Source organism: Ictalurus punctatus, chromosome 26 (genome assembly GCF_001660625.3).
Source record: "Ictalurus punctatus breed USDA103 chromosome 26, Coco_2.0, whole genome shotgun sequence".
Lineage (NCBI taxonomy): Eukaryota > Metazoa > Chordata > Actinopteri > Siluriformes > Ictaluridae > Ictalurus > Ictalurus punctatus.
Window position 1 is genome coordinate 19,433,969 of NC_030441.2, and position 16,288 is coordinate 19,450,256.

Consider the following 16,288-nt stretch of genomic DNA (forward strand, 5'->3'; position numbering starts at 1 on the left):
ATTACACTAAATAATAACATATTACTCCGATGGCTTTCCATATCATCTTAACACTTCCGGGTTCCATTGGCTTTCCACATCTCAGCATGGCTTCACAAAGTTACTTTTCGTTAAAGTAGCGGTTGCTGTTTTGTTTGTTTGTTTGTTTTTTTAAGAAGTAGTAATTTGTGCATTTCGCGCTACAGTGAACTCGAAAATGCATCTGCTGTTCATTTAACCTCCATGACAGCACTCATATTCAGGCTACAGGACTTTATTTTCTTTTGTAAAACTATATGTTTGGATGTAGGTGAACAAAGGCATGATGTTTCCAAACGGTGAGTGAAAGAGAAAGTGCAGAGAAATAAAGAGTTTAGAGAAGAGGAGAGTGTGTAAACATACAGTAGGAGGAAATAGTAGAAGTGGATTTACAGTACAGACAGAAGTTTATTATCATTCTAATGATACTGTAGGCCTGTAAGAGAGCGGAAATGTTCAGACACAGCTGTGTAGCACTTCCTCTTGAGGTTCTGTACAGATGGGACTAAATGAAAGTGTATAATATATTGATTTACACCATCAGCTTCGACACACAACCACTTTTGCTTTACTTGTTTGTACATGTTGAGGTTATTTGGTCTCAGTGCGCGCGCGCGCGCACACACACACACACACACACACACACACACACACACACACACACAGCGCCTATATAACATTTTTGCAGTATACAGAGGCGTCCAAAGGTCTGAGAGCACTTCAGTTATATTATATTTCAACTGAACGCAATGGTTTTCATTATAAATGATATGATCAACTTCTCGGTATTTGGCATTCCTCCTTCTTGTGCACACTGCGCATGCGCACAACGTTTTCGCGCTTGATGATGGCATGTCTGAAGACCCTCCCATAATTTTGACCTACCCTTTCCTTGACCTTAGGCTACAAGTCCGAATTTGGATGTGAAACGTCAGTAAAATATCAGCCTAGCTTGGATTGAAATGCTAACATAAATAGTATTTTATAGTAAAAAAAGAGTCTTTACCAATGATGGGTTTTGATTGTTACTTTCACTTTCACTTCCTGTGTTTAATGCACACACTCTAGACCAGGTTTCTACACCATGCTCACTTTGAAGCATGGGTGTGGTTGCATTGTATGAAGCGGTCCTCCCGGCCTCCTGTTCCACACATATATACACACACAGCTTATACACCTCCAGATTTATATCAGTGCAGCTGATGTTTCATGTCTTGTGTCCTCAGTGAGTGAAGATTACACAGAGCTGCTGTTCTGTCGCCTGATGATCGTTTTCTCCATTTGGATCTGGAAAAAGAGATCGCTGACCCGCACCATCAGCACTCGGCACATCTCTGGTCATATAAATGATTTTATCTTCTGCCTTGTTTCTTTTCTGTACTCCTGTGCTCACTGCCACTGCACCACTGAACCTACCGAGGAAACTGTGCATCGTTATCGAGTTATAATAACATATTATAATATATATAACTAATTATAATATCGAGTTATAATAACATATTATAATATATATAACTAATTATAATATCGAGTTATAATAACATATTATAATATATAACTAATTATAATATAGTTATAATAACATATTATAATATATATATATATAACATTATAATATCAAGTTATAATAACATAATATATAACTAATTATAATATCGAGTTATAATAACATATTATAATATATAACTAATTATAATATCGAGTTATAATAACATTATAATATATATATATTACAAATTATAATATCGAGTTATAATAACATATTATAATATATAACTAATTATAATATCGAGTTATAATAACATTATAATATATATATATTACAAATTATAATATCGAGTTATAATAACATATTATAATATATAACTAATTATAATATCGAGTTATAATAACATATTATAATACATATATAACTAATTATAATATCGAGTTATAATAACATTATAATATATATATATTACAAATTATAATATCCAGTTATAATAACACACCGCATGAAGATATTTCAGTTGTTTTTATTTTTTCTCTATTTACCTCTTATCTTTCTCTCATATGATGCTCTTTTATTTATCTTCATTTAATTATTGATTGCTGTATAACAGAGGTTCTCAACCTTTTGTAAGTAAAGCCCCCCCAAACCTCCCCTATCATGTGCCGCCGCCCCCCTCCGCCCCCATATTGGAGAGACCGGGTATAATGATTATCTATTCTATATAAAATCTATCTATATATAACCTAATCTATAATCTGTTTTTTATTGATAGATAGATAGATTTTCTTCATGCCCCCGCCCCCGTGTTGAGAACCACTGCTTTATGATATACAATAATTGTAAATATAATAATTACATAAAAATATTTTCATTTATCCTTTTAATAATTACTGATACACTTGTTTGTTGTTATATCATTTTACTGATATTGCTACATTAATATAGTAATAATTTTTTATAATTTTATGTTTGACATTTGATGTATTTATTATCATTATTATTATTATTATTATTATTATTATTATTATTATGATTATTATTTTAGACACCGCTCCAGCCCAGTCTCCTGCCTCTCCTACTGCTGGATTCTCTGTTGTTGTGAATGCTGAAAAAGGCAGTATTGTTAATATTCCTGCACTCATTAACAGCACCTTCTCTGATCACGTTGCCCTCGACGTCACAGCCAATACTCGTATGTAAATATTAATACATTTTTTAAAGAAAATATAGTCAACGATAAGGAAAATAGTTGGATGCTGACACTTGGATGTCAGTCAGTAATTCATTTACATCTCATGCTAATTGTGGAATGTCATGTGTAATCACATTTCTGTAGCTGTTAGTTTACCCATAAATAAATAAATAAATAAATAAATACAAGAGCAAGCTGACTAATACTATCTAGAAAGGTAAAAAGTTACCTAGGTGGTAGAAAGGTAGAAAGGCAATATTTGCTAGCATGGTAAAGAAAGCGAAATATAATAGAACATATGCTACCTGTTAAGTCATACAACACTAGCTAAAAATGTAACCATGGGAACAACTTGTGGAAATCTAGAAACATAAATATGACCACTATTTAAAATGGTAAAGGTAATGAAAGACATAGAGTTTAACTTGGTTGAACCTTTTGTGAGTTTGTCCTTCATTCAGTCTTCCTCTTTCTCCGTGTCTGTTGTTCCACAGAAGATCTGCGTGCAGAAACTAGCACGGAAACTTTGGGTAAATATATGCCATTTAAATAAACAATAAGCTGTACCTACAATCACATGCCAGAAAGCTGTATTTAAGGGGCCAAGCACTGGTTGTGATCCAATATTGTTTACATTTTTTAGCTTGTTTAAAATTCAGGAACCAAAAGCAAGTAGTCATCATTATTGTCTTCATAAACTGGTGTATCTAGATAGCTACTGGATGCTAAGTTTAGCCTGCAGCGATTTGCTGATTTTAGCTGCATTTCCTGGTTTGTATAATGAATGGAGATATGTGAAATGTTTTTAAGCTCCTTCTCTTCTTCTGCACCATACAGACTCGTCTACAGAAGTTCTGCAGACATTTCTGGCGAGCCACAAAGCCAACATGAAGAAGAAAATCGAGTGCATTTTCGAGGGCAAAAAGGACGCGAAGACTAAAACACTTCTGAAGAAGGTCTACACGCAGCTGTACATCACCGAAGGAGAATTCAAAGACGTTAACAAAGAGCACGAGATTCTGAGAATCGACAAAGCTTTCTGTGTGCAAAAATCTCAAGACAAACCAATCAACTGCAATGAGATTTTCAGCGTCCTGGGGAAGAGTGAAGAAAATAAAGTCGTGCTCACCAAAGGAATCGCAGGAATCGGAAAAACGGTATCCGTGCAGAAGTTTATTCTCGATTGGGCTGAAGGAGAAGCCAACCAACACATAGACTGCATTTTCCTGCTGCCGTTCCGAGAGATTAATCTGATTAAAGATAAAGAATGCAGTCTTCATGAGTTACTGATGGAATTCTACCCTGAACTGGAAAATCTCAGTGGAACAAATTTGTACAGAGATCTCAAGCTTGCGTTTGTCTTAGACGGGCTCGATGAGAGGCGACTTCCGCTGGAGTTCAACGTGCATATGGTGAGAAGCGAACACAATAAAGCATCTGTGAATGCTCTCATCACAAACCTGATTGACGGAAACCTGCTTCCTTCTGCTCTGATCTGGATCACCTCTCGGCCAGCAGCAGCCAATCAGATCCCTTCGCAGCATGTGAGCTTGTTTACAGAAGTGCGAGGATTCACCGATAAACAAAAGGAGGAGTATTTTAAAAAGAGATTAACGGATGTGAAGGACGCCTCTAGAATCATCTCGGAGGTTAAGAAGTCTCGGAGCCTGTATATCATGTGTCACATCCCCATCTTCTGCTGGATCACCGCTACGGTGCTTCAGGAAATGCTGGTGCACAATGACGGTGAAGAAATTCCTACCACACTGACTGAAATGTACATCCACTTCCTGCTTATACAGATGAACATCAAGAACCAGAAGTACGACAACAAAGTGGAGCGAGATTTGAAGAAACTGCTGGAAATGAACAGGGAAACCATCCTGAAACTGGCCAAGCTGGCATTTAAACAGCTGATGAAGGGGAACATCATGTTCTATGAAGAAGACCTGATGGAGTGTGGTATTGAGGTCAGCATAGATTCAGAGTACACTGGGATGTGTGCTGAGATCTTCAAGAAAGAGTCTGTGCTTCACGAGAAGAAGGTTTTCTGTTTCATACATTTGAGCGTTCAGGAGTTTCTCGCTGCACTCCATGTTTTCGACTCCTTCCTGAACAAAAACATGAACGAGTTGCAGGATTTCTTCAGTGGTTCAGACCATATAGACCATACAGACCATATAGACCCTCAGCTGGATGTTTTACTGAAGAAGGCTGTTGCTAAAGCCAAGAGGAGCAAGAATGGACATTTAGATCTCTTTCTTCGGTTCTTGTTGGGCATTTCCCTGGAGACCAATCAGAAACTCCTGCAAGGCATTCTTACACACACACAGATAACCAAAAAGAGCATTAGCAGAGTGATCCATCATATCAGGCAAATGCAGAACAACCCTCCTGATGTCTCCCCCGAGACATCCATCAATCACTTCTTCTGCCTGATGGAACTGAAAGATCTCTCCCTGTACAACCAAATCAGTAACTATCTGTGTAAAGACAAGTTTCCGGAGAGAGTGTTGTCTTCATCAAATTGCTCAGCTCTGGCCTACTTGATGTTAATGTCTGGGGAAGTTTTGGAGGAACTCAACCCGAAAAAGTTCAACCCGTCCAAAACGGCCTACAGGAGACTCATCCCTGCTGTGAGGTGCTCCAAAAAAGCTTGGTGAGTTAACTTCATGCCCAGTTTTCTAGCATTCCTCTTTTACTTCCTGGTATTTCTACAGCTTGTCATGTTGGCTCTTTCTGATGTTGTCATATTGGGTCCTTCATATAATTCCATTCATACAATACACCTTGAATGCTATATTGTCAGGCTTGCTTATTGTGAGCTCACCGAAACGTGCTGGGAGACCGTGGCTTCAGCTCTAGATGCAGAAAACTCGGTTCTGAGCGTGCTGGACCTGAGCGATAATTACAGAGTGGAGAAAGGAGCAACGTTGGTTTCTGATGGACTGAGGAGTTCACACTGTAAACTGGAGATACTGAGGTCAGCACTGTTACTACCGTCAGGTCCAAAAGTCACCATGAGAGATCTTTTTATAAAAATGAAACTGAAACTAAGTGTCATGTTCATAGCTTTTTTATCTTTTTTCTATGGTAATGAAGCACATTTTGAACCACATGACTCACGAGTCATTTTGGACTTGACGGGACATTTTATACTAACTTTAATCACTGTCTTAAGGTTAGCAGGATGCCATTTTTCCCAGAGCAGCTGTGCTGAACTCGCTTCAGCCCTCACATCAATTTCACCTTCTCTGAGTGAACTGGACCTGAGCAACAACGACCTGCAGGACACAGGACTGGAGCTGCTCTTTGTTCAGCCGGAATATTTATACTGTAAACTCCACATTCTGAGGCAAGTATTGATAAATAACGACGAAAAATCATTTAATTATTGGACGTAGTGGAAAATACGTTCCACTTAGCACACACATGGTTTATGTTAAATTCTTAAATTGATCTTTTTTTGTACGTTATTATAAATGATGAAATCTTTGTTTTTGACTGTGTTCTACTGTAAATCCAGGCTGAGCTGGTGTAACCTCACGGAGAAGAGCTGCTCATTTCTCTCCTCCGTTCTCCACACTTTAAGAGAGTTGGACCTGAGTAACAATGACCTGCAGGATTCAGGAGTGAAGATCATCTCTGAAGGACTCCGCGACGAACAGTGCAAACTACAGATACTGAGGTTAGTTTTCAAACCATTCTCTACAGCTAAACTGCGCCGGTCAGGAAGTTGCTTTCATTTTTTTCTTTCTTTCTTTTTTATTTTTAGGTTGTCCGGTTGTTTAGTGACAGAAGAAGGATTTTCTTCACTGGCGTCTGCTCTGAGTTCAAACTCCTCGTCGGTCCTGAGAGACCTCGATCTGAGCTACAATAATCCAGGAGATGGAGGAGAAAAGCTGCTCTCTGATCTCCTGAAGAATCCCAGCTGCAAACTGGAGACACTCGAGTACGATTTTATTCAAGTTCTCGAGTCGTTCTTCGACTCCAACCTTAACACGCCATGTCTTCATGGAGCTCGCTTTGTGCACAGGGACATTGTCACGATGGTCTCTTAGTTCCAATGAAGGGAAACTATAATCCTACAGCGTACAAAGACATTCTATACAATTGTTTGCTTCAAACTTTGTAGGAACCGTTTAGGGAAGAACCACACACATGGGTTCCTACAAAGTTTGAAGCACACAATTGTATAGAATGTCTTTGTACACTGTAGAATTATAGTTTCCCTTCACTGGAACTAAGAGACCAAAATGTGTTCTATCGTGACGATGCCCCTGTGCACAAAGCGAGCTCCATGAAGACATGGCTGATAGTCAGGTGTCCACATACTTTTGCCCATATCGTGTAAAATATAATACATTGTTAGAAGTGTGGGCGCACGGTGGCTTAGTGGTTAGCACGTTCGCCTCACACCACCAGGGTCTGTGTGTGCGGAGGTTGCATGTTCTCCCCGTGCTGCGGGGGTTTCCTCCGGGTACTCCGGTTTCTTCCCCCAGTCCAAAGACATGCATGGTAGGCTGACTGGCGTGTCTAAAGTGTCCGTAGTGTATGAATGGGTGTGTGAGTGTGTATGTGAGTGTGCCCTGCGGTGGACTGGCACCCTGTCCAGGGTGTACCCCGCCTTGTGCCCGATGCTCCCTGGGATAGGCTCCAGGTTCCCCGCGACCCTGAAGAGGAGTAAGCGGTTGAAGATGGATGGATGTTAGAAGAGTATTTCAAATAATCATACATGAAGAACGTGCTTCTCTGACTGCGATGTAACTGTAAAATTCTGTTCTTTCTGTAGGACGGAACCAAAAAGTGAACGATTTATCAAAGCGGGGATCAGAAAGTGTAAGTTCCTCCACCTGTCTTTTTGTTTTCTTCTTGTCCTCTCGTTCTCACTGGGTCCCTCTCTGACTTTCCTTCTCCTTTATAACATTAGCAAGGTCTATAACTGGTCAAAAATGAAAGTGCCTTTTTAAAATCTTTGGAGCATGTTTGCGGTGGGCTAGTGTGCATCATGCTGCATTGAAGGCGGGTGGGAAGGAGGACACGAGGGAGACAGATGGACTTTTTACCGAACTTCAGACTAGCTTTATTTTTACTTGTCCTTTACATCTAGCATTGACACTGGAGACTCCTTTCATGAAATAAACGTCTTCATACAGAAATCTTCACCACATCAACGATTACACACGTGTCCACTATACAAGTCCCTAAATTCTGTCCTATTAATATGTATTACTGATCCAGAAATATCTCTTGTCTGTAATTAAAAAGGCTTGTTACAGTTAGACTAATGAATGTTAATTCCGGGCTGTATCTGATAAATTATGATACTATTATGAGATTAATAATCCTTTTTGTGTTACTGCAGACGCCTGTGAGCTCACGTTCAACCCAAACACGGCCAACAATCGTCTGTGTCTGTCGAACAGGACGGTCTCGTACACGATGGAAACCCAGCAGTACCCAGATCACCCGGACAGATTTCAGTTGTATGACCAGGTTCTCTGTAACGAGAGTCTGAGTCAGCGCTGTTACTGGGAAGTCTGGTTGGAAGGCTCTTCATTAGAGCTTGGCATCACGTATCCTGATATTCAGAGGAAAGAGGAAGGCCTGACACTGTGGGGTGCTCAAATGAAGTTTGGGTTAAACCCGTACTCGTGGGCGCTCTGTTGTGGAACCAACAAATGTTTCTTCGCCAGGCACGATTCAGAGGACACGAACATAGACATGCCAAGGTCTAACAGGATAGGTGTGTATCTGGACTGGCTTGCTGGAAGACTGTCCTTTTACAGCGTCTCGCCAGATACACACACACTTACACACATACACACATTCTGCACGGTGTTTGAGAAGCCGGTGCATCCGGGGTTCAGCGTGGAAAGCGGCTCTCTGACTTTGTGCCAGCTGGATTAAATGGCCAAAATAAACGAGTGAAGTGTAGAGACAATGATAACACGTTTGAGTTTTTTTTTTTTTTTTTAATGTATATCTGATTTTTATAAAAGTCTGGAATCAGTGCTCTCAATAATTTAAAATCAGTCTGGTATACTTTAGAGATAAATAATTTAGATATTTGTAGAAGAGTTGTAATATGATGATGAAAAAGGTTTGAGCTGTTAATCTAGTGCACTCAAAAACACATAATGAAGATAAAATTAAAAACAGTACATGAAACAGGACCCGTAAAGACTGGAGACAAAAAATCATGCGATATTTGTAACTGTTATTGATGATCATGTTGAATTGTGAACCAAGAACTACAGATGTACACAAACATGATGCTGTAGAAGATGAGCGTGTTACTGTTCTATTATCTAGTAAATTCATGCATTTGTTTAATTTAGTACATTTTTTGTTTTTAGAAAATGACTGTCATTCAGTGTGTGTGTGTGTGTGTGTGTGTGTGTGTGTGTGTGTGTGTACATATATACACTCATCGAACACTTTATTAAGAACACCTGTACACCTACTCATTCATGCAGTTCTCCAACCAGCCAGTCATTTGCCAGCAGTGCAATGGCTAAAATCATGCAGATACAGGCCAGCAGCTTCGTGTCGCGTTCACATCAACCATCAGAAATTGAGGGGGGGGGGGGGGGGGGGTGATCTCTGTGACTTTTAACATGGCATGATTGTTAGTGCCAGGTGGACTGGTTTGAGTATTTCTATAACTGCTGATCTCCTGGGATTTTCACACAAAACAGTCTCTAGAGTTTTCTCAGAATGGTGTAATAAAGAATAAACATCTAGTGAGCAGCAGTCCAGAGGTCTGGTTGGAGCTGACAGAAAGGCCGTAGTAACTCAGATAACCGCTCTGTACAATTGTGGTGAGCAGAAAATCATCTCAGAACGTACAGCACGTCGAACCGTGAGGCAGAGTTGCTACAACAGCAGAAGATCACGTCAGGTTCCACTTCTATCAGTCACGAACAGAAAGCTGAGGCTGCAGTGAGCACAGGCTGGACAGTGGACAGGTGAAGACTGGAAAAACGTAGCCTGGTCTCATGAATCTGGATTTCTGCTGAGACACACACACGGTCGGGTCAGAATTGGGCACTGACAGCATGAATCTATGGCCTTGTGTCAACAGTCCAGGCTGGTGGAGGTAGTGTAATGGTATAGGGAATGCTTTCATGGCACACTTTGTACCTATAATACCAATCAATTGTCACTTGAATGCCACAGCCTATTTGAGTATTGTTACCGACCCTATGCATCCCTTCATGACCACAATCTTCTAATGACACTTCCAGCATGAACTGGTTTCATGAACATGACAACGAGTTCAGTGTTTTTCACAGGCCTTCCAGTCACCGTGGCAGAACTGCAGGGATTACACGATGCATGTCGTTATGTCGACATGGACCAGAATCACAAAGAAACGATTTCCAATATCTTGTGGAATCCAGGCCATGAAGAATGGAGGCTGTTTTGAGAGTGAAGCGAGGCCCTACTCTGTATTAGTATAGTGTTCCTAATAAAGTGCCGTGTGAGCGTATGTCTACAGTCCAAACGAAATGATAAAAAGGAGAAGAAACGCCGAGTCTAGAAACAAAATACTGTCCCATTTACGCAGACAAAGCACTCGATTTAAGTGATTTGGTGCAGACGAGCAATCCGATTGGGCCAAGTTCCTGATTGACACATGGACGAACCAATGAGGTCTCTCCGACGTTACGCACGTGACGTCACAGCGCCATAAAAGCGGAAGCGTTTTAGCGAATGGAACAGTGAGAGCCGCCATCAGCTGTTTGGAGCCGCAGTCACCTCGGAATAAAACTGTAAACACGGCTTTAATTCACAACTGGGGCGCTGCATATGAAGCTTCACGCTGTTATAGAGGTGTTTGTTTTGGGGTTTTTTACCCCCAAGATTCCTGTCGTATTTATGTCTGCGTCTTTACTGAGGTTTTGGGTTTTTTTTTTTTACTTCTCTGTAGGTAAATAATGGACGCTTTGTGGTCGAGCTCAGTAACGGATCTGTCCATGCAGGACAGCCAGGTACACCTGAAGCAGGAGGAAGAGGAGGAGGTTTGGACAGAAATTTTAATATAAGGGGAAATAAAGCATGCAAGTTTATACTGTTCTGCTCTTCTGGGCTGGAAGATCTGATCTGATCTGATCTGATCTGATCTGATCTATTCATCATCATATACTTTCCTCATTATTGTGATATACATTATATTCAGCAGAATGTTGGAATGAGTTTATTTCTGTTTATTTTCCCTTCTTTTCTTCTTAAATACTATTTGTGTGTGTACGTGTTTGTTTATTATTATTATTATTATTATTATTATTATTATTATTATTATTATATCCAGTTTTTCCAGCTAACACGGAACGTTCTCTGAACTTTGACAGAAAAGGTTCTATCAAAGTTATGAACCAAACATTATTCCAGTAATGTTAATAGAACATTCTCTCAAAGTTATCTTGTCCTTTTAAATACATTCTCAAAGCGTTAGCACCAAAAAAATTATTTATACATCATTTGTGGAACTTTTTTAAAAAATTTGGAACAATTAAGTTGGAGGTTCATCTAACTTTATATAAATAAATATTTATTTATTTATTTATTTATTTATTTATTTATTTATTATTTATTTAAAAAAAATATATAAATATAAGCGTTACTGTCTGGTTGTTTGATCGTTACGATCAGAAGAGAATTTACAACATGAAGTCACAAGACGTGTATAAGGAACAAACAACCAAGGAAAGTAAACAAACACAAATAAATAACCAAGATGAATGTTCTTTAAACATAGCTATTAATTTTTTTTTATTTTCATAATTTAATGCGAACGTTAGCCAAACGTTCTTGGGATGTATTTTTGTTAGCTGAGTTTCCCCCTTATATTTATTATTATTTTTATTGATTTATTTTTTCAGAATATAAATATAGTTTAAGTTGTTCATACAAATTCAAACATGGGTTATTTATCCCTCAGGGACAATGTGATGCCCAGAATAGTACTGATTAAAAACAATTGAACACATCCAAGAACAAAAAATATATTTTATGCTGTGATCTAATGCTTGTGAGACAAATAGTTTATACTTGCATCTGCTGATGTGACAAAAAGATCAAAATGATTAAAAAAAAAAAAAAAGCATGCTGGATGCATGCACAAATTTTATTAATTAATTACTTAGTATTATTTATTTTTTTTAAAGCCAGGTTTTGCTTTAAAAAAGGCTTCCCTCTTCTTCTCTCTACCCCATCGCCCAGACATGTGAAGAATTCGGGAGATTGTTGTCATATGTAGGGAGCAACCAGTACTCGCCAGAAATTGCTTTCATCAATTTTAGAGGTTCTCCACTTGTTGATTTATTGTCTTTAGTGTTCCATGGTATATCCAATGCCTTGGAAAATTTGTTGTGCAACCCTCTCCTGATTTTTCAACAATGAGACCCTAAGCTCTTTGTTACCAAGAAGATGTCCAGGAAAATCCTATAGGAACAGCTGTACTTTATTTTGGGGTAATCAGTCAGAAGTTTGGGGGGAGGGGCAAACATTTGACAAACATTTTTGGTTGTTTGTCACTTGATCTTTATATGTTGAGTCTTGCATTTTTTTAAAAGCTTTATTTCAGCTGAAATGTTACAGCTGGTTCATCCTCTTGTTGGAGGTGACTAATAATCCTAGCATGAAACTGAATCTTGGAGCGTTGAATCATTGTTTCTCTACAATGTCCTTTTTTAATGATCGTGCTTTTCCATGTTTTGCAACAGGAATTTCAGGATTTTTTCCCTGACTCTTTTATGCCTACGATGCAACCCGTGTCCACGCTGATGCAGCACCATGAAGACAACGCTGGAGAGAGACACACACCGCATGAAGACGTGAACAGTCTGATACTTGATATTAAAACCGAACCAGATCTATTGGATATCGATTCATTTGTATACAGCGACGCGCATGAAGTTTTATCGACCTCTAAAGACCGATGGGATTGTGAATCTGAACAGGAGAACGAGTACACCTTCGAGCAGTGTGACGATGGACGCAGTACGTTAACTATTATTAAAACGGAGCCTCCTGAAGAAGAACTGAGCTTCTGTGATGAGCTGCAATCAAACTGTAAAACTGAGTCTAGAGAAATATCTAATAGTGAAGAAGAAGAAGAGGAGGAGGAAGAAGAAGAATGTGACATATCACTAGAGGAAAATGAGGAGGTAAACATGACCGGTACGTCAGATGAGTTTCAGATCTATTGCTAATACACTTTTGTGGAACTTTAATGTTGCAGAATACGTTCATTTAAAACGAACAAAAACATTTTGGCTGTTTGCGAAATTCTCGTATGAAATTTCTCGTATTTTATTCTCAGAATTGTTGATTGTGTATACTGCTATACACTGGTGAAATTGATAATGAACAATCACAGCCTTGATTGAGTTTGTCCTGCTGCTATGTGCACGAAAAGGCATCTGAAGCCTCTGCATGCCTGCTTGCTCCACACGTCATCATATTATTCATGGATGCAAGCAGAACACTGGTATTGGAATCTGACGAATCCCATAAGAGGAGTATTTAAAAGTTTGGTACATGACAAAAAAATCCAATATGACTCATTTCCTGTTGGGTGGAGTTAATGGATGTGATTGTGAAATTTGTTTGCATTAAGAAGAAACATATGCTTACCAAAACTTACATAAACAGAGATGCTGTTGAGCCCCAGGCCACACCCTGATCCAAGCTTTTGCCAGAGTCTGATGACCGCAGTTTCTGAGTTTCATTAAGCTTCGATCATGTCAAGAACCTCAAAAATTGCCAAACTGTTGAAAAATAATAAACACTTGGTGCTTGGACCCTAACAGGTGACCTGGGAATTGGTGTGCTCATCCACACCTGCACTAGAGTGGTACATGGTTGTGAAGTTCAGACCAGTAAGAGGATAGGACAGAAGGAAGGGATGTTAACAATAGTTGTTGAGGACAGTTCAACTGATGTGATGCTTCAGTTGTTGTCCCGGAAGGCTTTTTCCCCCTCACAGGCCATAGCGTAATATCCAATAAGAGTTGGAAGGGCACAGGGGTCTCATGGAAGCTGGAAGACAGGTTCGATCTTGCCTGAGCCTGCTGGGGATGATAAAGAGGGAGGCGCACCTGCCAATATCCTTCTGTCAGGTTGAGGTTAAGGTGATTCTTCCAAGATGGATTATACACCTGGGCATGGAGTAGGTGTACTCAGAGCGTGGATGGGCGGGCGTATGGTGGGACCGAGAATGGCTGTGTGGGGAAAAGAATGAAACCTTGGATGCACTCATGGATAAAATGAAGAGTGAACAGTATGATCAAGGGATAAATAAAATGCTGAATAGATAGAAGAGGTGTGTAAATGGTGAATTGACCACATAGTGGATGATTGGGTGGTTTATGAAGAGGTGAATGGATGGAGTGATGGAAAGAATGATGCACTGGGTGATGGATGGTGTGATTGATTAAGACTTTTGGATTATTTTTTTTGTTTGTTTTTTTTTCCTTTCTCACGCCAATTTCTAACCTTTGCTGTTCTAGGCGAGTGCTCCTACCTGCCCTCCGCGAAAGTCTTTAAGTCATGCTCCGAATGTGGAAGGATGTTTCGTACCTCGTCCTCGTACAACAGACACATGAGGATACACAGTGGTGAAAGACCTTTCCATTGCTCTCAGTGCAATAAGACCTTTACGCAGTTCTCTTCGCTTAAAATCCACCAAAGGATACACACCGGAGAAAAGCCATACCACTGCTCCGAATGTGAGAAAACATTCAGCCGCTTAGACGCTCTTCACCTCCACCAGAGAACTCATACCGGGGAGAAGCCGTACAAGTGCGCTCACTGTCCCAAAACTTTCACTCGCCAACACGTGCTTCAGAACCACCAGAGGACGCACACCGGAATAAAGCCGTATCAATGCTCGCACTGCGCTAAAACCTTCACGCGCTTATGCAGCTTTAAAATCCACAAGAGAAGGCACACTGGGGAGAAACCCTACCTGTGTGGAACCTGTGGAAAACAGTTTGTGGATGCCTCGAATCTGAAGAACCACCAGAGGACACACACGAAAGAGCGGCCGTATCGGTGCTCACAGTGCGACAAGACCTTCATTCAGCTCGGGCATCTCACAAGCCACCGCAGAAAAACACACAGTGACTGTATCATGACTGTAACGGTGCTCTGACCTGTGTGAAGATCACACCTCCGTTATCTACACTCCTTCACTGTAAGAACACGCAGTGCACGGGAGAAGAAATGGCTCTCCAATCTGCTTTTCAATGCACTACATTAAGCATCAAATTAATGACTGGTACATAAATATAATTTATGTTTGGACACGAGGGTCTAAACCCTGATTTCAGAGTCGTGTCATCTTTTCATTTTCTGACAACAATCCTATTTGAGTATTTTTTTTATTTATTTTTCTTAGTTTCCAGGTTTTTTTTGTTTGTTTGTTTGTTTGTTTGTTTTTTTTTAAATGCCAAAGATATTGTGCAGTAAAAAATGAATGCGTTCTTTGTATAGTCTGTTTGAATGATGTTGCTCAATGAATGCAAGAATGGTCAGAAATCTAAAAGAATGATCACTACACGGTTTGTTCCACAATCATGCACATCAAAGTGTGTATATTTTGATTTAAAATAGGGTTCAAATGTCAGTGGTTCAAAATGTAACAATTTTTTATTTTTTTTTTTACTTCTGATTATTTAGAACAGCTTTCATCTTTATCATTGTGACTATATTTTGAGAAACTACTTCTAATACTAGTAGTTGTACATATAATGTACATCATTATTTTATTGAAGGCTATATAATAGTGGGACACTAATAGGCTGCTTGTTACTCTTTATCTAACCCTAATTAATGCTTCGTACAGGACATGGGACACAACTTCCTATTTTGCAGACTATAAAGCCAGTTTAAGCCGTTTAAATGTTAGATGTTGGGTCCACCATCCTTTAGATTTTCGTGATAAATTCTTCAGAACTTGCTGTCAGAATACTGCCACACCTACCCCAGATCAGACTGGATCTCATGCATGCTATGGAGCAGGACTTGTATCTGGGCCACGAATTAAAACGCCCAAGCATTGGTTCCGTTTAGGTCTTTTTTTTTGTTTTTTGCATCAGACTACAAATGACACAAATATAAATTAATGTGGCTGTCATGAGGGCCAATTTCAGCCAACAGTATACAGTATTTTCCATGAGCAGACCTCGTGTTACAAAACTCTGGCCATATTTGTTCCTGAACTTCCCTGCTGTGCTGGAAGGTGGCGCCACAAACATTAATTCCGCTCGACACTTCCCTTATTTAATAATCAGAACAAATAAACCATTAAAAACCATCCGTATTACACCAAAGAATCTGGTCTGTTTAATGCCATGTGATCTTATGTTAATAATGTCATCTAATATAATCATGGGAATATTTTTATTTGATTTGAAAATACTGATTGATTGTGTATCTTTTGAAAGTTGTTAGTTTGAGCAATCTGTCAGCCTTTATTACTAAGTGAACTGTTATTAATAAAAACAGTATAATACCATTCTCTTTCTTCATTAAACTGAGCAGTTTTGTAGTCTGTCTGTAGCCAGATTCTGGAT

At 39.3% G+C, this 16,288-nt stretch overlaps 2 protein-coding genes across 6 annotated transcripts; both read left to right on the forward strand.

The window, feature by feature from the left end:
- Positions 1 to 54: 54 nt before the first annotated feature.
- On the forward strand, positions 55 to 9,042 carry LOC108258774 (NACHT, LRR and PYD domains-containing protein 3). Of its 2 annotated transcripts, none has more exons than XM_053675958.1 (11): positions 55 to 317; positions 1,245 to 1,355; positions 2,556 to 2,702; positions 3,197 to 3,232; positions 3,540 to 5,361; positions 5,512 to 5,685; positions 5,884 to 6,057; positions 6,229 to 6,390; positions 6,478 to 6,654; positions 7,495 to 7,541; positions 8,068 to 9,042. In XM_053675958.1, exons 1-11 carry the CDS (start codon positions 302 to 304, stop codon positions 8,610 to 8,612), a joined length of 3,411 nt encoding a protein of 1,136 aa, XP_053531933.1. In that variant the 5' UTR covers positions 55 to 301; the 3' UTR covers positions 8,613 to 9,042. The 2 variants fall into 2 exon arrangements, with proteins under 2 accessions (XP_053531933.1, XP_053531934.1); XM_053675959.1 differs by having other exon boundaries at positions 3,200 to 3,232.
- Positions 9,043 to 10,390: 1,348 nt separating this feature from the next.
- Positions 10,391 to 16,230, forward strand: LOC108258777 (zinc finger protein 135). Of its 4 annotated transcripts, none has more exons than XM_047151443.2 (4): positions 10,391 to 10,480; positions 10,639 to 10,699; positions 12,434 to 12,890; positions 14,222 to 16,230. In XM_047151443.2, the coding sequence occupies exons 2-4, from the start codon at positions 10,646 to 10,648 to the stop codon at positions 14,863 to 14,865; spliced, it is 1,155 nt and encodes a 384-aa protein (XP_047007399.1). In that variant the 5' UTR covers positions 10,391 to 10,480; positions 10,639 to 10,645; the 3' UTR covers positions 14,866 to 16,230. The 4 variants fall into 4 exon arrangements, with proteins under 4 accessions (XP_047007399.1, XP_017313172.1, XP_017313171.1 ...); XM_017457683.2 differs by having other exon boundaries at positions 10,392 to 10,480; positions 10,639 to 10,729; XM_017457682.3 differs by having other exon boundaries at positions 10,404 to 10,541; positions 10,639 to 10,729.
- Positions 16,231 to 16,288: the final 58 nt, after the last annotated feature.

Bases quoted from the DNA above. Each gene is read 5' to 3' on its own strand.
- LOC108258774 (XM_053675958.1), top strand. The intron at 3,233-3,539 runs GTAAATATATGC...TGCACCATACAG, and splicing joins AACTAGCACGGAAACTTTGG to ACTCGTCTACAGAAGTTCTG. The intron at 5,686-5,883 runs GTCAGCACTGTT...CACTGTCTTAAG, and splicing joins TGTAAACTGGAGATACTGAG to GTTAGCAGGATGCCATTTTT.
- LOC108258777 (XM_017457683.2), top strand. From the start codon at position 10,646: ATGGACGCTTTGTGGTCGAGCTCAGTAACGGATCTGTCCATGCAGGAC. The intron at 10,730-12,433 runs GTTTGGACAGAA...GTTTTGCAACAG, and splicing joins AGCAGGAGGAAGAGGAGGAG to GAATTTCAGGATTTTTTCCC. The intron at 12,891-14,221 runs GTACGTCAGATG...TTGCTGTTCTAG, and splicing joins TGAGGAGGTAAACATGACCG to GCGAGTGCTCCTACCTGCCC.